We start from the raw sequence: 23201 nt of genomic DNA on the forward strand, positions 1-23201 counted from the left end.
GGTGAAGCCACAGAGGCTGTACCAAGCTGACCTTGTTGAGAAAATGGAGAGGTGGGATTGGGATGGGTGGGGTGGGGGCAGGCCCAGAGGGATGAATGCTCTAGGAGTGGAAGCAACACAAGAAGGGTAGACCATTGAGAAGAATTTTAATTAGTTGTATATGGCAGGAGCTTGGCTAGTTTAAGAGAGAGAGAATGGGAACAGATGGGGATGGTACATATTAAGACAATACCAGGGGACTAGAGGTCACGTTAAGGAGAGTCTTTTGTATCTTGCTGTGGTGTTTGAGCTTTATTTGTGGCCAGTGAGAGACCACTGAGAGATTTTTAAGCCAGTGAGAGACATGGTTCTATTTTCATTGTAGAAATATCCCTCTAATATTGCATCTGAAGAATACTACTGCTTGTATTGGTTATTTATTACAAGTTTAGTGACCTAAAATAACAAACATTTATTACCTCACAGTTTCTATGGGTCAGGAGTCCAGGCATGGCCCTGCTTATATCTCACCTGAAATCTGTAGTCAAGGTGTTGGCTAGGGCTACACCATCATTTCAGAGATTAAGATAAAAGTATGTGAGTCCATGGGATTCTTGGCTGCAGAATGTAGGACTCAGGATCTCAATTTCTTGCTGATGTTGGCTGAAGGTCACCTTCAGTTCTTTTCAGGGTGACATCCACCGTTGGGCAGCTCATAATAATGGCAGCTTGCTTCTTGACAGCCAGAAAGGAGATTCGGTTCCAGCAAGAAAGGCAGTACAGTCTTTGTAGCAGCCATGCACATGCAATCATATACATGCCATCCCTTTGCAATATTCTGTTTATTGAGAGCAAGTCAAAGGTCATACCCATATTGAAGGGGAGATGACAACACAAGGCAAGATTCTAGAAATATTCAGAATTACACTGAGAAATAAACAAAACTATGTTCCTATCCAGAGTTAGCCAAACTTTAAAGTTTAAGGGCACAACCCCCAAGACCATCCTCACTTCTTACACAAACTGCAAGTTTGGGGTGTTCCCCAAACCACCCTCACATTTGATAATTTTCTGGAAGGACTCATGGAACTCACTGAAAGCCATTATATACATGGTTATGGTTTATTATAGGGAGAAGAAGATACATGTAAACATCAGCCAAAGAAGAGATGCACTGGACTGAATCTGGGAGAGTTCCAGGTAGAGAGCTCCCATGGCTCTCAGGATGCTTTAACTTCCTGGCATTGATAAGTGACAAGGAGCATAGGTATTGCCAGGAGTGCTACTGAGCTTCACAGTTCAGTTTTTAATGGGGCGTCATTACATAAACATGATCGATTGATTGGTCCCACTTGGTTGAACTCTGCCTCCAGGTCGACTTATATTGCATGACCCCATCTTAAGTCACATGGTTATTTTCCTGGCATGGCCAGCCCAAGGCTATTGGTTATGGCTAGTCCCACCCTAAGATCTGGTATGGCAACCCCCATTCCGAGAAGCTGACAGCAAAGCCCCAACCTCTCTTTGGAGTCAAATTCTCTCTACACAGTTTCCATTATAAAATATATTTTAAACTTAGATTGTTTTCTTTTTTTTGTCTCTTTGCTGTTTCTTGGGTTGCTCCCGTGGCACATGGAGGTTCCCAGGCTAGGGATCAAATTGGAGCTGTAGCCTCCAGCCTGTGCCAGAGCCACAGCAACGTGGGATCCGAGCCGCGTCTGCAACCTACACCACATCTCCATGGCAATGCCGGATCGTTAACCCACTGAGCAAGGGCAGGGACCGAACCCGAAACCTCATGGTTCCTAGTCGGATTTGTTAACCACTGCGCCACGATGGGAACTCCTAACTTTTTTTTTTTTTTTTTTTTTTTTTGTAGATTGTTTTCTATTTCAGAAAGAACTACTGTATTCTAGTAGAAAGCTATTTCTGGCTTTCACTGCACAGTAGTTAATAATGAAAGCTGTCTAAGACTCAAGAGCAGGCATTTATCCCAAATCGAGAGGATTGACTCTGTGGTTCTTTTTGGAGACCCTACCATATTATCCTTGGTACCTTTGTGGGGTTTTATATCTTTGAAGGCATCCCAGAATTTTGTCTTGTGTAGTCTCATCTCTCCTTCAGTGGGGGTATGACCTCTGACTTGTTTCCAACATTATAGGATTTTATAGAAAGTCTGTGGTTTGAATCTCTGTCTCAGATCTCTGCTTATGCCTGAAGCCTCGTCGTTTGGTCAAATGAAATGAAGATGCAAACTCAAGAACTCAGACCAAAGGCTAAAGTTTACAGGGAGGGGAATTATGACTCAATATAAAGAAGGATTAATAGGAGTTCCCGTCGTGGCTCAGTGGTTAATGAATCCCACTAGGAACCATGAGGTTGCGGGTTTGATCCCTGGCCGTGCTCAGTGGGTTAAGGATCTGGCGTTGCCGTGAGCTGTGGTGTAGGCCACAGATATGGCTTGGATCTGGCGTTGCTGTGGCTCTGGCTTAGGCCGGTGGCTACAGCTCTGATTGGACCCCTAGCCTGGGAACCTCCATATGCTGTGGGTGTGGCCCTAGAAAAGGCAAAAAGACAAAAAAAAAGAAGGATTAGTGTTTAAAATGTATGATATTTGTGACTTTAATTTTTCTGAGCAGTATGTAAGTATTCATATAATAATTTTGCTACATAAGCATGTAATGACAGATATATACATAAATGCCATGATATTTACTTGCTAAGCATAGCAGGTAATATTTGTTTAGGAAATTGGAACAGATAAGAAACTTTGGATTTTTGGCTGTTGTGATATAATTATGTTTCCAGCTGCTGTTATTCTTTATTTCCGAGATTTCGAAAAGAGGGATTTAGAATCAGGAAATTGGTATTTTAGTTCTAGCTTTCCTTAGGTCATATGATTTCTTTGCAACAATACAAGTATACAGAAGAGAAAAATTTATTTCTTCTGTCTTTTTGCTTCATGAAGTTGATTAAGTATGTTACATAATAGGCACATACCTGCATTTTAGTTTAGTGCTTCCAACTGGGGAATAAAGTGAAAGTGTATCGTTTTCAGGTAGTATTTAAACATATGCTTAACATTCTCAACCAGCATTATTGTGAGCAAATGTTTTAAATATCTTTTATTTTCATTTCCTTTCTAAAAGCTAAATGTATGTTATGCTTTTATGTTTGTTAATTAAGCTTGGGTTCATGGTGTGATTTGGATTGATTATTACTGATCACAGACACCATTCAGACTCGTAGCTAATGTAACTGTGCTTTGAAATATAGTAAGAAAATTGAATTTTCATCTTTCTCTTTCCTATTATAAATACATCAACTGGTTTTGTCTGTAGCTCTGGTAGGAGGTAGAACTTTATTCTTCCGTTTCTTCTAGGGAAAGTGTTGGTGGTTATTTGCTTTCTTTTTAATGAGAAATACTTGTTGTGGATATGAGTTCCTTAGGCATCTTTGAATAACAACGTGTTAACAGCATGCCTCCCTACTGGACCCTGCAGCTGTAGGATATTTTGTGATAGGTGCTTATTTGACCTCTTCTTCCTGATAGGCAGGAAGAGTTTGACCCCACTCTGGCTAGAGGAGCCAGGAGCCAAGTGCCTTGTGAAAGGTAGAAGACACCCTGCTCCCCACCCTTATAAGGCCATCTAGAGGTGTTTGGGCAAGCTGAACTGTTAAATAATGACTTGGAATTTGTTTGCTGTGGGATGGGTATATGATTTAAGCTCCCTCCCCTCTCTCCCTAATGAAACCTTTAGTGAAGTCTTTCCTGTTTACTTAATATTTGTACAAGTGGACTCTTGGAAGGAACCTGAAAGACAGTAACTCCATGCTGGGGGTTCCCGAGGGAGCACCACCGAAATGTGCCGGGGTCACGTAGATCCGGTGTGCTGCTGGGCTGGACATGCTGCACCAATAGTTACTGCTTGTAGCGTACTGGCACTGCATGCACTGTGTGAAGTGCTATGGTACATACACATTTCTACTTGTAACAGCCTTCTGCACGAGGTAAACTTGGGTAGAGTCATCTTACTTAGTTACAAGTGTAAAGTAAGGCTTCTATCCAGGTATGTCTGATTCCAGATTTCTTGTTATCAGCTGCCAAATCGTGCAGTTTTCTTCTTCACTAAGCCTGTACTTGGAAGATTAAAATGTTTTTTTTTTTTTTTTTTTTTTTTTTTTTTGGCTTTTGTTGTTGTTGTTGCTATTTCTTGGGCCGCTCCCGCGGCATATGGAGGTTCCCAGGCTAGGGGTTGAATCGGAGCTGTAGCCACCGGCCTACGCCAGAGCCACAGCAACGCGGGATCCGAGCCGCGTCTGCAACCTACACCACAGCTCACGGCAACGCCGGATCGTTAACCCACTGAACAAGGGCAGGGACCGAACCCGCAACCTCATGGTTCCTAGTCGGATTCGTTAACCACTGCGCCACGACGGGAACTCCCCTAAAATGTATTTTTAATCAATAGAACAGGAGATAAAAATAGAAGTTCCAGAATTCTGAAAATTGGAGGGTTTTAACTGTGCTAGATGTGAAATAAGTAATTACCATATCTTTATAGTCATCTCACCTTGGGAACTTTTTTCCACTTTTGCCAGTCAGTCCTGGCCAGAAGTCAAGTTAGTATATCAGTGTTCACATTGTTTTCTGTTACTGCCACATTTTGTTTCTTTCTTCCCTTTGTTAGAATGAATTATTAGATCTTATTTTCTTTGTTACACTTTTTAATAACAGCTTTATTGAGATAATTCACATCTCATACAATTCACTCTTTTAAAGTATACAGTTTAATAGTGTTTAGTATTTTCAGACTTGTACAATCATCACTACAATCAGTTGCAGAATATTTTCATCACTCACTCTCCAGAAACCACCTCTACCCAGTATCAGTCACTCCCCATTTTCCTGCTACTCCTTTCCCCCTACCCCTCACTCCCTGTTCCAGGCAGCCCATAACCTTTGTGTCTCTAAAGATTTGTGTGTTCTAGACGTTTCATATAAGTGGAATCATGCAGTAGGTGGTCTTCCGTGACTGATATCACTAGCACGTTTTTGTGTTCATCCATGTTGGAGCATGTATTAGTACTTCATTCCTTCTTTTGACTGAGTAATATCCCATTGTGTGGCTATACCACATTTTGTTTAACTTTTCGTCAGCTGGAGGACATTGAGTGGTTTCTATTTTTTTGTTTTGTTTGTTTTTGACCATGCCGTGCAACAGCTTAATGTGGGATCTCAGTTCTCAGACCATGGATTGAACTCAGGCCTCAATGGTGATACATCACATCCTAACCACTAAACCTCTAGGGAACTCCCTCTACTTTTTATTTTTATTTTCATTGTCTTTTTAGGGCTTCACGTGCAGCACATGGAAGTTCCCAGGCTAAGGGTAGAATCAGAGCTGCAGCCACCAGCCTACAACATAGTCACGGCAACTCAGGACCTGAGCCACATCTGTGACCTATGTTATAGCTCATGGCAACACCATATCCCCAACCCACTGAGTGAGGCCAGGGATCAAACCCACGTCCCCATGGATACTAGCTGGGTTCATTACCGCCAAGCCATTATGGGAACTCCTACTTTTTAATTATGAATGGATAATGCTGTTATGAATATTTTTGTATATGTTTTTGTGTGAATATATGTGTTCACTTCTCTTGGGTATATATTTAGAAGTGGAATTGCTGGATCACAGGTAACTAACTTTTTGAAGAACTTCCAGACTGCTTTCCAAAGCCACTGCAACATTTGACTTCCTAACCAGTGGATTCCACTTTCTGCACCTCCTCACTAATACTCATTATTTGTCTGTCTTTTTATTGTAGCCATCTGTTAACATAAAGGGGCATCTCATTGTGTTTTTGTTTGTTTGTTTTTCTTTCTTTTTTTTTAGGGCCACATCCCACGGCATATGGAAGTTCCCCGGCTAGGGGTCAAATTGGAGCTGCAGCTGCTGGCCTACACCACAGCCACACCAGTGTATATCCATGTCTGCAACCTACACCACCGCTTACGGCAATGCCAGATCCTAAACCCACTGAGTGGGGCCAGGTATCAAACCCGAGTCCTCATGGATACTAGTTATGTTCATTACCGCTGAGCCACAATGGGAACTCCTCTCATTGTGATTTTGATTTGCATTTCCCTAATAGCTCCTCAGTAAGTTTTAAATTGTTCTGGGTGAGAAATAGTTTTTTTTTTTTGTCTCTTGTTTCTTGTCTCTTTTAGGGCCTCACTTGCAGCATGTGGAGTTTCCCAGGCTAGGTGTAGAATCGGAGCTTTAGCCTCCGGCCTATGCCAAGCTGCAGCAATTTGGGATCTGAGCCATGTGTCAGCAACCTACACGTCTGCTCATGGCAATGCCAGATCCATAACCCCCTGACTGAGGCCAGGGATCAAACCCGCAACCTCATGATTCCTAGTCAGATTCGTTTCCACTGCGCCACGACGGGAACGCCAAGTCTTCTTTTTTTAATCTCCTAAAACACCCACAGTATTTTCCACATTATTAGCTTATAATAAATGTTTAAATTGTAACCCTATTTTTAAAAATGTCCAGAAAGGCAGAGGTGATTCTTAAAGTTTTTCTCCTCTTTTGAAGGTGTGTTTTACCCAGGTCACTAGCATTTTGCTCTTACCTTTACCCTCACACCTGTTATCTTATAATGTCACAGGTGCCCATATACAGTCTCTTTGACTTCACATAGCTAGGCCCTACACACCAAATGACTTGATGAATGTTAAATAAATGAATGGAGTGTTGTTTGTGTTCATTCTGGATTGTTGAGCTTATCCCTGAGGACAGGTGGGTGGTCTGTATTTGCTAAATGCTAATAGCCTACTCAAAAATATGAAGAGCACTAGAGGCTTCATTTTAAACTGTCATCTCCAGAAAAATAGACTCACCACTAGAAAACTCCTTCTGAAATATGGTCTTACCTGTCTGGCTTTTTGACATACTGTTTAAGTTGTTATTGTTTAGTGGGTTTCCTGTTTAGACAGTTCCAGATTTGTGTTTATTCCTTATCTGAGGAAGTCTATGAAATGTTAGCCTGGTAAATTAAGAAAGTTGATCATAGCAATTACATCATCTTCATTCTAAGGCATACTTAAAATGCTTCAAAACAATAGATTAAATAATATGTGATTTTTTTAAGACTTTAAAGAAGATGTAAAGCCTGTCATTCAAATTTCAGAGGAACTGTATTCAATTTCAGTACTGCTTGAATAAACATTGGCTGATAAAGATATAAACACACATAAACATATACACATATGTAAAAATACATGTTTTTAATATATTATGCTAGGAAAATAGAAGTGTTTAATAATGTTAATGTACTTTCTTATGCTAAATTAACTTAACCTTGTGAACAAAGGAGTTCGTTATTAGCAAATCTTAATGTAACCAAGACCTTTCTCTAGTGAATTTACTGTAAAAAAACATTTATCCCAGTTAAAATGGAACATAATAAAGATTGTTTTGTACAATTGCTGAAATTTGATGAAATATGAATTGTGATAAGATAATTTGGTGTGTTTTAGTTATCCAAGTACGAGATTAAAATTTTGTTGTTTTGGTGCTCTGAGAGAAAACAAAACTTCTTGATTTCTTGAATTTGTATGCCTTGAATCTTTAGTGTGATAACTTCTTTTGAAAATCAAAAAAATCATTCTCTGCTCTAAATGGTAGGGCCAGAGGTAGATGTCATGGTGATGATACCTCAAAAGCAGGTGTGAAAGCTTTTCTGGAGATCAGGTCAAAGAAAATAGTCTGTTTCTTAAATGCCTAGTCATTAATATAATTTGGTGTTTAAACACTATACTTGTAGTGATTCAAAGCACATGGCTTACAGTTCTTAGCTTCTAACACTACTTTCATCATGCTTAGAAAAATTACTATTGAGAAAAATGGCACACTTGCTTTTTTTTCCCCTTTTTATGACTGCACCCATGGCATACGGAAGTTCCCAGGCTAGGGGTCGAATTAGGGCTGCAGCTGCTGGCCTACACCACAGCTGCAGCAACACCGATCTAAGCTGCATCTGTGACCTATACCACAGCTTGCGGCAACACTGGTCCTTAACCCACTGAATGATGCCAGAGGTTAAACCTTTATTCTCATGGACACTATGTCCAGTTCTTAACCCTATGAGCCATGAGCCAGAACAGGCACTTGAGCATACGTGCTTTGTTTGTTTTTTTGTTTTTGTTTTTGTTTACGCTTTTTAGGGCCACACCTGCAACATATGGAGGTTCCCAGGCTGGGGGTCTAATTGGAGCTAGAGCCTCTGGCCTACACCACAGCCACAGCAATGCAGGATCCAGGCTGCGTCTGTGACCTACACCACAGCTCACAGCAACGCCAGATCCTTAACCCACTGGACAAGGCTGGGAATTAAACCCACAACCTCATGGTTCCTAGTCAGATTTGTTTCCGCTGCGCTACATCCCAGGCATACTTGCCTTTTTTGTCAACATGGTGATAATTTTATGTCTAAAGTGTAATATTTGAGTCTCACTTGTCATTCTAACTACATTTCTAAAGACTAGTGTAATCTAATGCTATGTAATGATGCATATGTTATCAACAACTAAATTCAATCTGATCTTATACCAGTACACAACTGAGATATATTACTATTAGCTATGCATATTTAGTTAAATTTATATTGAATAATAAGTTTTTATGAAGTCATAATGTATACCTATATGGTTTCTTGCCATTCTTGACCTCCATAATAGTGAGGGTCCACGTGTTCTTCTGATCCTTCTTCCTCTGGGCCTTCTTGATGATCATCATGATCTTCACTATCAGCATCATCCTGAAATCTCCTGAAAACTTGGGTCTTCAGTTGTATTGTTTGACCATTAGTGCTTCTTTGTTCACCATAATAAATAGTGTGTATATGAGGAAAGCAGAGTAAAATGTATGAGCTTATTGGCTCTTTTAGCTTATTTTGGTCCAGGCGAATGTATGTTAAATGGTGGTAATGCAGGGGGTTAACAGATGGACACATCACTGTGACATTTATATCTGAAAAATATAAATTAAAAATTAAACCTGCTGTATTATGCCCATAATCCCATATCAGATTTTATTAAAATGTTCATGGAATATAGTTTTATTAATTAAAATATTTATAAGTATAATTAGGTTTAATTAATTTTACAGTAATCAAATAATAAAATGAATAAAGCTAAGAATGAATTTTAACAGGTGGCTGAAATAGCTCAGTTGTTAGACTGAAGTAATTATTTAAGTATTAAATAATTTATTTAAGTAAAAAATTCTTAGTAGAAACAATCTCAAAAAGAGAAAAACGAAAATCACCAATAGTTCCACTACTCAAGATCTCATATTTCTTTACATACTCTACAGTACTAATTCTCAAAAGTTAAAGTTGGTAATATTTAAGACAAAAGACTATAAACTTTAGAGTACACCTTTCTCTGGGGACAATTTCTGCCATTTCCCTAACTAGCTTCAACCATTTTTAGCAGTGTGTAAAGCATAGATTTTTAAAGATTTATTCCTCAAAAGGTAAAATGCTGTTCTTTCTGCCTTTTAAAAATAATGAAATATTACATACTTTCGATTTCATTATTTTCTAGGTATAAGTGTTCTAAATTTCTTGGAATATAGAATGCTTGCTTCAGTTTGTTGTGTCCAACATTGAGCTCTACAAGGTTGGAAAGATTAAAAATATTACACGGGATGTCTTGTAGTTTGTTGTGTGACATTCTTAGAGCATGAAGTTTTGGAAGTTCATTGAAGTAATTTTCTGGTATAGAAGATATTGAATTATTTTCTAGAGACAGATACATTAGTGAAGAAGGCAAACCAGGAGGCATTGATTCTAATCTGTTATTACATAGGTTGAGCTGCATTAGTTTTTCCATTTTGCCAAGGATTTTCTCTTGTAACATAGAATCATCAATTTGATTATAACAGAGATCAAGCATGGTCAGGTTTACTAGCCCATCCATGGCATTTGTCTGCAGTCTGGAGATCTCGTTGTAACCAAGAAGAATCCTTTCCAAAGACTTGGGAAGAGGAAATGGAAATTCTTCTAAATTGTTATGGTGTAGATGAAGTTGTAGTAGATTTGACAGTTTGGCAAACACACCATGATCCATCTTTTGAGATTTAATTTTGTTGTGGCTGAGGTTGATTTCTTTAAGATGAGTGGCATTGATGAATGAATCTGCAGTCACAGCCTCTATTTCATTGAACTGAAGATAGACTTGTTGAATGTATGGTGGAATATTTGGGATAGTCTTGAGTTTGCGATTATCACAGTACATTGATGATGGAAAGTTAGGTGGACAGAAGCATTCACTGGGACAGCCTAAAGTATGCTGAGGAAATGGAACTCTGTAGTCTACATTTTGACGAAATTGGAATTCCGGTTGGTAGACATCATCTGGTTCTTGGTCATAATCTTCATCCCACTGATAACTTTCATACTGACAATATACTTTGACTCCAAGAAAGAAGAGAAGGACACACACTGGACTTGAGAAGCCCATGTTCCTTTTTTGGCCTGTTACAAGGTGAAAAGGAAATGCATTATGGGACAAGTGAGGGAAACTTAGAATAGTTCTTATATTAAACCGATAATTATATAAAAGGCATTAATATCTATATCTACATTGAAATATATAAAAGAATTACAGAATTAATGAGTGATGCCCAGACCAAATTTAAAGTCTAAGAACCAGTAAGGTAGTATTTTTTAAAAAGTCACATACTGCATTGAGCCAGACTAAGTAACCATCTTTTAAGAGAATCTCAATTTGTCTTGCTTACTACACTATAGATTTATAATGACAGCATAAAATCTCTCCACCCTAAAGCTGAGTGCTATTTCCACTATAAATGCTGGGTGTTCTCACTGAGTGTTTGGCCCCTTCAGTGATGTTCACTGTCTATGAGAAGAGAGACCCTACATTTTAGTTTCTTAGGAGATTCTTAATTTTAACTGAAAATTTCCCAGGACAACTTCTGCTTGCTGATGCTCTTTTCTGCTCTGTGGAAGCAAAACATTCACTTTTATGTGAAAGCTTAAAATATTAAAAATAACTATTATGTTTCCTCTTAGGATTTTTTGTCCAAGTCTGTGACTTCAAATTTTCCTTGTGAAATAGTTTCCAGAATCCAATTATTTCATCTCTGGCTCTGTTTGAATAACTACTTTAAATCCCAAATACAGTATTTACATTCTACGGTGTTTTAGTTTCTGATAATTATTCTATGCATTTTTTCATTACCTTCCTAGTTTCTTCCACAAATATTTTTTTTTATTTTTTTTATTTTTTTTTTTGTCTTTTGTCGTTTGTTGTTTGTTGTTGTTGTTGCTATTTCTTGGGCCGCTCCTGCGGCATATGGAGGTTCCCAGGCCAAGGGTTGAATCGGAGCTGTAGCACCGGCCTACGCCAGAGCCACAGCAACGCGGGATCCGAGCCGCGTCTGCAACCTACACCACAGCTCATGGCAACGCCGGATCGTTAACCCACTGAGCAAGGGCAGGGACCGAACCCGCGACCTCATGGTTCCTAGTCGGATTCGTAAACCACTGCGCCACGACGGGAACTCCCACAAATATTTTTTAATTAAATTTTCAGTGTGCAGATATTAAGAACACACTGTCCTATCTCCCAGGAGTTTAGGTCTAGTGGAGAATCAGATATATAATACAGGGAATAGAAGGATATATACAGTAGGATCGTAAAGGAGGGAGTGCTCAGCTTGATAAAGAAACAATTCACAATTGTACTGAAATATGAAGTTGTAGTGAATGGTGGATTATGTGTACTGAATGAGAAGCCTGAAAATACTAATTTGAGCCCTATCACTTATGATGGTCAAGTCACTTATGTCTGCCTCTTGCCTCATCAGTAAAATGAGAATTGTAATTGCTTGCCTGCTTATCTCACCTGGTAGTTGTTAGGGTCATAAGTGGTTATGAGATATGCATATGAAAGTGTTTTTCAAATTGGAAAGTGATTCAAATGATGTAAGTACATATTCAGGAAAAAGTTTTTAAAAAATCATACCTCTTTTATTCTGAGGCCATTTTTCTCTACCCTCTCATCCAGGGCTTTATGAGAGAAGTAATGACCTAATATATCGTTGTATATAATGAAATGACTTACCTCCTGTTGATCTAGAATGGTACTATTTTTCATCATTGGGATAATTGAATAAATAATCACTGAAATTGTTTTCTCTAACAGAACCACATTTGTGAAAAGCTTCCCTAGATCCTGACATCTTAGTTTCATTTTCCTTTTCTTGTCAGAAATTTAAAAATATAAAATATAAATATTGTGTGTATTTGATATTTTGTAGTTATTCAAGTAGAGTCGGAGACGCTTGATCTTTTTTTCTTTAATGTGATTTTCTCCAGTCTTTGGTACCATTCCCTCCTGTGTACCTACTTGATGGACCTTGTCTGGTCTGTGTACTGCACCTGCACACTGGCGCTACAACCCTTCACCTGCTGACCACTATCTCCTATCTTTATAGCTTACTTCATATAGTAACTGCAGTTTCAGTGTGACATAAAACATATTGATCCTGCAGATTTTTCACACCCCTCCTGCATAACTCTCAATATACTTGGGTCCTTAGCAAGCTAGACCCCATCGTACGTCATGGCCATCACTACTTTGCACATGCCCTAAATTTGCTGGCCCCTTATATCCTTATACTCTTCTGGTAAACTCCAGCCCTGGTTACTCCAATTTTCTACCTACTCATGGCCTAACCTATGTAGGTGAATACAATGAGAGAAAACAGGACCACGTCAACTGGTCTCACTTTAAAATTATGACCACTCAAGCGCTACCCCCTTATTCCATTTATTTTTCCTTTTTCCTACACAAGCCTCTAAAACCTCAGTCCACATTGGTTCTGCATGATGAGTTTGCTTCCTTTTTCATCAAGTAATTAGAATAAACAATCGTTCCTTTGGTATATTTTCTTCTATTTAATCTTATCCCTGCCTACAGAAAATGCCAAAATAGTAGTGTTTTGATCTTTTTAAACGATTCTGAGTTTGAAATTCATAAAGTTTCCTTTTGCAAATCTAAATAGACTATCTATTACCCTTTCTTATCTGTGGGATTCATGGAGAACATGGCATTTGAATTAGATTTTAAAGGAATATGAGGGTTCTCACAGAGAAATAGGGAAGAAGATTTGCTGATAGAAGATGAGCAAAAACATGTAAGCAACAAAGTGTGAGATGTTTGGGAAATGGTGGTTAACTGCTGAAGGAGTAAAATAGGACTATTACAGCTTATCTGTACCAGAGCCCGGGTGCTTAAATGGTGACCTCAGAAACTTGTACTCTGGGAATGAACATGTAGTTTACCGCATTAATACACTTGAACCATGATCTTCACATTGTGGTGTTCATGCACAAAGTAAGATACAGTCCTGGGAGGAGGTAAGGAGTGGTGTGGTCTCATCCCAGAGGGCAGTGTTTGATGCTGACTGACCCAGATTGGGGCTGGGAAGCTCCTAGTGAGTATGATTTAGTGTGTTCTTTTTCACCTGCTATAATTAGAGACTCTGTATTAGGTGTTGTGTGTGGACATAATTTAAAAAGCACCTTACAAATATTACTGGTGATTCAGTTAGTTTGACTGGGTTACTTTGTTAATGATTGTCTTGGATTTTAGGAGTGAGGCACTATGCTTGGTGGGGAACACAGAAATGAAGACATGAAAACATGGTCCCTTCTATAAAGAGCTTATAGGCTAGTGTATAAGAGAGGCACAACACAGTGAATCATATTCTCAGGCAGAGGGAAATACGGTTTGTAGCCAAGACACCAGTGGCTTAACCCTGCTTGGGTGAGACAGGGAAATCTTTGCAGACATCATTTGGCCAAGACTTTGGGAAATTAGCAGGAATGGGTATAGAACATCCTTCCTATACATATTACTCTCGAGTTGATAATACTTTATGTGTTGAATTTATAGTAGTTTATTATACTCATTATACTATAATCAACTTTTTTAAAAGTTCATTTAAAGTACTACACCATGGACTAGGGCTTCTGTAAGGTTGCCCTGTCCCTGAAAGATCAAAGTAGAAGCAAAGAGACAGAGCTCTGCAGCTATGCAGAGTCAGGCCAGGCGTGGGGGTCTCAGAAGCTGATCAATAAACAGTTAAAATTCATCAGAACTCTAAATTTTATCCTTATGTTAAGAACATCAGTAATCATCAGTTAGCAAGGTACATTTGAGAATTAAAGTCTTAAATCTGTTTTTCAACAATTATAAGAAACTATTGGGGGAAAAAGGAGACCTGGCTGATACTTTTGGTTCAGCACTTGTCTTTACCTTGGAATCAAGAACTCATGATGAGGGCTTCTCTGAAAATAAAGGTATTCTTAGTATTGTATGGGTTTGGTCTTCTTGGCTACCTAAGATAAAAGGTCTTTCCCTAAAGGCAGTTTCTCTTCCAAATCTGAGCTTATCATCATTGTCCTCATCCATTGAGGACCTTTGGCCTGTAGCCCAACCTTGTCCAATTCCTTTTTTTTTTTTTTTTTTTTTTGTCTTTTGCCTTTGTTGTTGTTGTTGTTGCTATTTCTTGGGCCGCTCCCGCGGCATATGGAGGTTCCCAGGCTAGGGGCTGAATCGGAGCTGTAGCCACCGGCCTACGCCAGAGCCACAGCAACGCGGGATCCAAGCCGCGTCTGCAACCTACACCACAGCTCACGGCAACACCGGATCGTTAACCCACTGAGCAAGGGCAGGGACCGAACCCGCAACCTCATGGTTCCTAGTCGGATTCGTTAACCACTGCGCCACGACGGGAACTCCCAATTCCTTTTGATTAAGTGCAACTTTCTAGTCTGAAATCCATCTCATCTGCCTCAATGTGCTTATTCTTTTCTTTTTTTTTTTTTAACGTTTAGAAAAATTGAGGTATAGTTGATTTGCAACATGCTCGTTGTTTTCTCTTCCTCTTACCCTTCCACTTTACCCCTGATAATGTTCCCTGTTAAAAGGATATCTTCTTTTTATCCAAATTTTTCATTCAGTTAATCTCTTCCCAGCCATTTGCTCAGCATATTTTTTTATTATTCTGTCTTTTGTGTTTGACAATTTATTCCTGTTTCCTATAGGATAACTCACAGCAAAACATTATAACTCACTGTCAATCATCTCAATTCCGAGCTTTGATTTTTGACAAAGTCTAGTATGATGCACAATGAGTAAGTGCTCAAAGATTTGTTGAATGAATGATTGAATTATTAAGTTAGAGATTACATCTTTTTAGGGATGTTTGTTACTACTAATGTTCATTATTTTTAGGCATTGATTTCACCACAATTATTTCTCTAAATGAACATAGTCACAAAGAATGTAGCTGTTCTCTGTTCAATGTCATCACAATATACTGTATTCATTTTCCTACTACCTTGTTTAGTAGAAAAGTGACATGTGAAAAAGAGAGTTTAAAGCAAAGTAAAACAAAGCAGGTTTTAAATGTGAATTTTTCATATTATTGCTAAAAAATTTCTATGTCATAACATTTCTCTTACCCCCCCTCCCAAAAAAAGTACTTGTGCTTTCATCAAGAAAGTTCTGATTTAAATTCCTAATCAAAATGAGATGAAACTTTGTTCTGGAAAGTTTAAAGTACTTAGAAAGCTTTATAGCATTTTATTATTTTAAAGACTTAATTGTTTTAATTTTAGAAACTAAAATATAAGAAAGCAAATATTAGTTTATGAGTCAGCATTTTTTCCAAAGCAGAAAATTTAACTCTGTAGAATATAAGTTGTGTACATCACTGTTAACATCACTGTTAACACCCAACACCTAAGAAAGTAAGACTATTTTGCTATTAAAAATATGAGTCTCAAAATTATTTTTAGCTATAATACATTTGAATCTTAATTAATTTAAATTCAAAAACTAGATCCTTCAGTGCTAGGAGGGTACTTGTTTTTTGTCTTTGAGAAAAAGGCAAAAACATTGTAATATCAGGGATTTGGTTAATAGAGAAATTTTAATAAAATTGCTAGTAAAATTCTTCAAATACCTATCTTCTCTACAACCGGAATCTAGCATTGCTCAGATATATGGCTCAAAGGCATTTTTCCATATTTTGTCACTTAAAGTTTGAGAGAGAAAGAGAAAGAAACAGAAAGTTATTCCATTAACCTGAGAATCTTTCATTCAGAGTAATAAATAAATAAATAAATAAAGATATATTGGGTAAATCCCAAGTTAGAAAATTAAATTCACTATATTATACCTTTCCCTGAATATTTTGGCTGATCAAATTTTAGTGTAGCTTTTTACCAGATATTGCTTATAAAACTGTGCATTTATGATGGCTACAGTCTATTTTAATGTTAAACAAGTCACATATACTTTGTTTTTAACAGTAGGAATATTTTCTTAAAAATTAAAAATTATTTTATCATCATACCTGTTGAGTTTGCTTTAGTTTTCAGGGGTTGATGAGTTTGCAAATCCTGTAAATGAATCAGAAATTCCTTAAGTCTTAAACTGAGTCTCTTAAAAATCCACAGTAACTGTGTGTCCAGGCAGGGCTGTCTCTTGAATTACTATAGCAATTTAAGCAAAATAATCTGCTTGGAAAACACTTGGGTTGAATTAAAATTATGCATTTCTTTTCATTATCCAAAGCTTTCTGGACTCAAATTAAAATGCTTGTGTTCTTGGTCAGATTTATGTGGCTTACTTCTTTCTCTCCCCCTTAATTTTGGTTTGAGGTGTGGCAAGAATTTCCTCTAATATGAAAGGCAAACAGAACTAAATGAAACAGCTTGTACTGATTACTGTTTTTGTTTTCATTTTCGTGCCAAAGAATTCTTCAAATTAAGGTCCATTCTAACATGGAGTTCAGTGTCTTGGAATTTTAAGGTGGAACTCAGAGTCATATTGAGATCTGGGTTGTCTGATACCTTTGGTTCACACCAGTGCTTCCATTTATTAAGACAAGGAACCAGGATTAGAACCATGCAGCATTTCACATCTAGTATATTTTAAAAATGAAAGAGATTGTCATTTGTGACACATTAAATATATAACTTTTCCATTCAAAAAAAATTTATACCTTCTCAGTGCTTTCTCACCTTCCTCCCACATACTAACATGCCTTCTAATAACCTTTGAAATAAAATTAATCTCTTAGTTATGGAATTCACTTAGAAGGTATATTTCTGATTTGTCTGTTTTTAATAGTTAAAAATAATTTTATAGTATTGAATAAGGTGGAATTAGGAACTTCTTTTGATCAATTCTTATTGCCTTTATTTTGCAGATGTAGAAAATTTACAGATTTCACTGAGCTGTCTCTCCTGAAGAGTAGGAGTTAGCTACTTATATTTTTATACTAATTTCATATTTTAAACAGAGAGTTCTTGTGCTCTTGGCAATGAACTTTGAGTTCATTCTTTAGGAGATTCTTTCAAGCTTGTGCAAACTAATAAGGTAAAGTGAATCCTAGAATTTGTTTTGTTTCCTCAAAATAGTATTTTCCATTAGGTTTTTACAAAGAATTAACAAGATTATTTTGTTATATTTCAGATTTTTAAAAAGTGAACAGTGTTTCAAGAGATGTTTTGGCAATATGTAAAAATCTTGTCTATTAGTTGAGACAGTGGTATGTGAAACGTGGCCGTTGTATTTGGGCCAAGATTTCATCATGTTACTGATCTTTTCCGTATGTTTCCTATTAGTGTTTGTTCATAAACCTCAGCCTTCCACACTAAGAGAGCAAATCTGTGTACTTTTTCCAAAAATTATTCTACATGCCCTCACAGTTCTTTTGGAACATTAATTTAAAATTAACAACTTAATTTTTATTTAATTCTTCATTTAACTCTGTGATTTGAACTTAGGATAGTGATTGTTGCTCATGTTCCTAACAAATGTGAAAGTATTTATCAGTAGACAGATAGAACACTCTGAGTCAAAAGTGTCTAGGAAGTTTAAACAAAGTTGATGGTGTCCAGGAAGTTTAGGTTGGCAGGGGGTAGGAGAGGTGGTTCAAGTCAGGCCTCAGAGGAAAAATAGAAGCTGCAAGTGATTGTGACAGTTCATTGTTTTCATTTGGTGTTTATAATTGTGGCATTTAGGAAATGAAGTCAATTGAATTGGTGAAAGTCTTGGTTATATTCTGCCATTATAATTTGATTGAAGTAGATACAGTATCTCAGAGCTGAATTACTAGTGCTAGCTGGGAAAGGTCTGACTGAGAGCCAGTAATTGTAGTTATAAACTATAAATCTTTTTAATTCATTTATGTATTCAGCTAGTATTTGTTGAGCACCTACTTTGTTCAAGGCACTTTTAGGTGCAGAGGACTCAGCAGTTAGAGTCTCTGTATTCATAGAAGAGGAAGACAGAAAACAACAACAACGTATGTCATGTTGTGTAGAGTGCAGTAGAGAACAAAGCAAGGTAGATGGTAAACGGGAATGAGGACAGGGTGTAAGTCAGTATTTCTGACACTGCTGTGTTGCGTGCTGGAGTGGAACGGTTAAGTAACTGTGTGGCAAATGGTGGGGCCATCCATCTCACTGCTGGAGGGAGGTTACAGCTAAGAAGTGGAGGTGGTGGGAATAGAAGGCTACAGTTATTTTAGATTTCATTGCTACTTGGTATGATCTAACTTTTTCCCCCTTCGATAGGTACATGATGGTATTACCTGCAACTTCCATTTCCATTTCCCAGATTACTAAAGAATTTTTCAAATGTTTGTCAGCAATTTGGATTTTCTCTTCTGAGATATGCCTGTTAATGTTTTTACTAATCTTTCTAATATGTTGTCTTTTTCTTAATGGTTTTTAGGGTCTTTTTTTTTTTAATTAAAGTATAGTAGGCTTATAAGAGTTTTAAGTATATTATAGATACTTATGTTTTGTTAGTTGTATGAATGACTGTATCACCATTTTCACTTGATTCCTTGGGTTTTTTTAGGTATAAATGAATCATATACAAATGATATTGTACCTTATTTCTGATTGTTTTTGAGAGGATAGCTCTTATTTAAAATGACAACAACAATACTTTGCAGATCTCTTCTGTCCAGATAATTGGACTGTTGGTTTGTGTTTCTCCCAGTTAACTTCTACATAAACCACATGAGATAAAAGTACATTTCAAATTGATAAGCCACATGATAACAAAGCTAGGAGACGTCACAGAAACCTCATCAAATAAGGTGATATAGGAGAAGAATTTTAATAGACCAGCACACTATCAGCCACAGGTGGCAGAGAAGGTAAGGGAGCATTCAGCGGTCCATGGAGCAGCCAGTACTCTCTACCCTTACAGAGTAAAGTGCCAAGATAATATATATAGTTAAAAAGAAGTTGTCTATGTAATCCATTTGGTGGTTTGTTATTTTTTGTTGCTGATTTGTTTTTTGTGGGTTTATTTTGTTTTTTAATTTTTGGTGTTTTTTTTGGCACTGACTGGGACTGAGTCCAAAGCAATAGCATTTTAGACCTAGGAAAGAGTTATAAGCAGCATTTCCCTTCGCTAAATTAATGGGAATGTATTATTTCTCGTTAAGGGACAGGGAATAGGATATGTGGGTCCAAAAAGCAGAATTCCTATTATATTTATTCAGGTTAACAGTTACTGAGAAACTTTTTGGGAAAGAGTTATACTACTGGTGGTGAGGTTCTGGGATAAGTATGTCGTCTTGGTGGAGTGAGTGAATAAACAGATGTTTGCTGGACAAAGTGGGAGTATGAACTGGGAAGGAGCAGTGGAGTGACAGAGATCTTTTATATCTTGATCTGCTTTGAAAAAATGATGCTAAGACAACTGGATCACATGTAAAAATTTACTCAAAACTGAACAAAGACCTAAGTGTTAGAGCTAACATTATTAAATTTTAAAAGGGAGTTTCCGTTGTGGCGCAGTGGTTAACGAATCCGACTGAGAACCATGAGGTTTTTGGGTTCGGTCCCTGCTCTTGCTCAGTGGGTTAACGATCCGGCGTTGCCGTGAGCTGTGGTGTAGGTTACAGACGCAGCTCGGATCCCGCATTGCTGTGGCTCTGGCTGTAGGCCAGTGACTACAGCTCCGATTCGACCCCTAGCCTGGGAACCTCCATATGCTGAGGGAGCGGCCCAAGAAATGGCAATAAGACCAAAAATAAATAAATAAATAAACTGTAGAAGAAAACATAATGTTGGTCTTTATGACTTTGGATTGGCCAACAATTTCATAGATGTACTAGTAAAAGCACAAGAAACAGAATGAAAAATAGATAAATTGGATATCATCAAAGTTTAAATTTTGGGGAGTTCACATTGTGGCACAGTGGAAACAAATCCAGCTAATATCAATGATGATGCAGGTTCAATCCCTGGCCTTGCTCAGTGGGTTTGGCCATGAGCTGTGGTGTAGGTCACAGACACAGACACAGCTTGGATCCTGTGTTGCTGTGGCTGTGATGTAGGCCGACAGCGGTAGCTCCAATTCGCCTCCTAACCTAGGAACCCTCACATGCCATGGCTGGATTAGGACCCAATCCAATGACCTCATTTAACCTAATTACCTCTTTAAAGGCTTTATCTCCAAGCACAATTACATCCTGAGGTACTGGTAGGTTAACACTTAAACATATGAATTTGGGGTGGGGGTGGGGACATAATTTAAAATTTAAAAAAAAAATTTTTTTTCTGTGCCAAAAGATACCATCAAGAAAGTGGAAAACACACACACACACACACACACACACACGGGATAAAAAAGTTGCAGTCACATATCTGATAGAGAACTTGTATCTAAAATGAAGATCTCATACAATTCAATAATAATGATGAAAAGAAGAACTGGTTTCAAAATGAGTGTAGGATATAAATAGATGTTTCTCCAAAGATAACAAAAGGTCAGTAAACACATGAAAAGATGCTCAACATCACTAGTTATCAGGAAAATACAAATCAGAACCACAATGAAGTATTATTTCACATTTTCTAGAATAGCTAGAATAAAAAAATGTGGACAATAACAAGTGTGGGTGCGGATGTGGAGAAATTGGTATCCACATATATTGCTAATGAAAATATAATATGGCACAGCCAGTTTGGAAAACAGTCTATAGTTCCTCAAAAACTTAAGCATAATTTTGCCATTTCACCTACCAATTTTACCCTGAAGTATGTACTCAGGAAAAGTGAAGGCATATGTTCACCCAAAAACTTATATGCAAATATTTATAGCAATGTATTTTTAATAGCCAAAAAGTAAGAGTAACTAATATATCCATCAGCTGATGAATGGATGAATAAATGTGGTTCTGCCATACTGTGAATTATTACTTGGCAATAAAAAGGAGTGAAGTACAGGTTGCAAAATTAATTGAACCTTGAAAACATTATGATAGTAGACGAAGCCAGTCACAAAAGACCACATATTATATGATTCCATTTATATGAAATGTCCAGTATAGGCAAATCCATGGAAAGAGAGATTTGTAGTTACCTAGATTTGTGGTTACCTAGAGCTAGGAGTAAATGAGGGTTGACTTTAATGGGGATAGGGTTTCTTTGGGAGCGATGAAAGTGTTCTGAAATTGGTTGTGGTGATGGCTACTTACCCCAAATATGTTAAAAACCATTGAGGAGTCCCCCTTGTGGCTCAGTAGGTTAAGGATCCAGCATTGTCACTGCTGTGACTCGGGTTACCACAGTGGTAAGGTTCAATCCCTGGCTCAGGAACTTCCACATGCCATGATTGTGGCCAAAACCAAAAACCTGTTGAACTATATACTTTTAATGGTGAATTGTACAATACATGAATTATATTCCAATAAAGCTGTTATCAAAAATAATGATAGCGCTATAATTATTTTTAATAACAGCTTTATTGGTATATAATTCACATATCCGGTTTCTTGGGATAGACCATGATGTAAGATAATTTGAGATAAAGAATATATATAGGGAGTTCCTACTGTGGCTCAGTGGAAATGAATTGACTAGTACCCTTGAGGACGCAGCTTCGATTCCTGGCATCGCTCATTGGGTTAAGGATCTGGCGTAGTTTGTTTCTATTGTGGTGTAGGTTGCAGGCGCAGGTTGGATCCTGAATTGCTGTGGCTGTGGAATAGGCTGGCAGCTGCACCTCCAATTCGACCCCTAGCCTGGGAACTTCCATATGCCTAAAAAAAAAGTGTATATATGTATGACTGGGTCACTGTGCTGTACAGCAGGAATTGACACAATGCTGTAAATCAGCTTTACTCTAATAAAAATAATGATAGCAATAGAAGTGTAACTAAATATGACTGGCTACAAGTTAATCATTTTTATTGCTTATTCCTTTTTTTTTTTTTTTTTTTTTTTGTCTTTTTAGGGCAGCACCCATGGATATGGAGGTTCCCAGGCTAGGGATTTAGGGTCGAATCGGAGCTGCAGCTGCGGGCCTACACCACAGCCATAGCAAAGTGGGATCCGAGCCGTGTCAGAAATCTACACCACAGCTTATGGCAACGCTGAATCCTTAACCCACTGAGTGAAGCCAGGGATCGAACCTGCGTACTCATGGATACTAGTCAGATTTATTTCCACTGAGCCACAACGGAAACTCCAATAATTTTTAAAACTGAGTGGGAAGTACCTGAAAGTTCATTATATTATTTTGTCTACTTTTGTTTCTGTTGTAAAATTTCCTTAATAATATGGAAATCTTCAGCACATAAACTGCAAGTTTAATATCATAAATTCATATGACTGATTGTGCCCTGCATGTAAAGTCAAGCATAGCACATGCCTTTGCCCTTTGGCCTGATTTGTCCTCATGTTTCTGCCTCTTCCAGCCTTTGCAACCTCTTCACGTTTCTTTAGAAAGGGTCATTTTAAAGGGCCCTCTGTGTGGACTTTTCCTGACTATGGAAAAGCTCTTGTAAAGCAGTTATTTTTATTTTCATGCTGTCATTTCATCAAGGGAGAGATATCAGTGCTGGGGATGCTTACCTTGTTATAGCGCTGGTCAGAGCTGATTGGGTGGGAGGATCTGTTTCAGAGCTACCCAGAGCCTGCGATAGAAACTGTAATAAAGCCCTTCGATAACACTGCAGGGGAAATGCTGTCTGCCCCTACTTTAGAGTAATGTAGAGCACACAGTACATCTGCACCTGTGAGTATATGTCTGTGGGAGAACTGGGGGCGGGGAGAACTGGGGGCAGGGG

The 23201-nt window shown here is 37.9% G+C and overlaps 2 protein-coding genes across 6 annotated transcripts in view; one reads left to right on the top strand and one right to left on the bottom strand.

The window, feature by feature from the left end:
• CENPP (centromere protein P) overlaps positions 1-23201 on the top strand; it is a 256672-nt gene that overhangs the window by 84826 nt on the left and 148645 nt on the right.
• OMD (osteomodulin) lies at positions 4704-17133 on the bottom strand. Its single transcript, XM_003124781.4, has 3 exons — positions 16452-17133; positions 9580-10533; positions 4704-9023 (listed from the first exon to the last, which is right to left on the bottom strand). The coding sequence occupies exons 2-3, from the start codon at positions 10517-10519 to the stop codon at positions 8695-8697; spliced, it is 1269 nt and encodes a 422-aa protein (XP_003124829.1). The 5' UTR covers positions 10520-10533; positions 16452-17133; the 3' UTR covers positions 4704-8694.

The sequence above is a fragment of the Sus scrofa genome, chromosome 3 (genome assembly GCF_000003025.6).
Source record: "Sus scrofa isolate TJ Tabasco breed Duroc chromosome 3, Sscrofa11.1, whole genome shotgun sequence".
In the NCBI taxonomy this organism is placed as follows: domain Eukaryota; kingdom Metazoa; phylum Chordata; class Mammalia; order Artiodactyla; family Suidae; genus Sus; species Sus scrofa.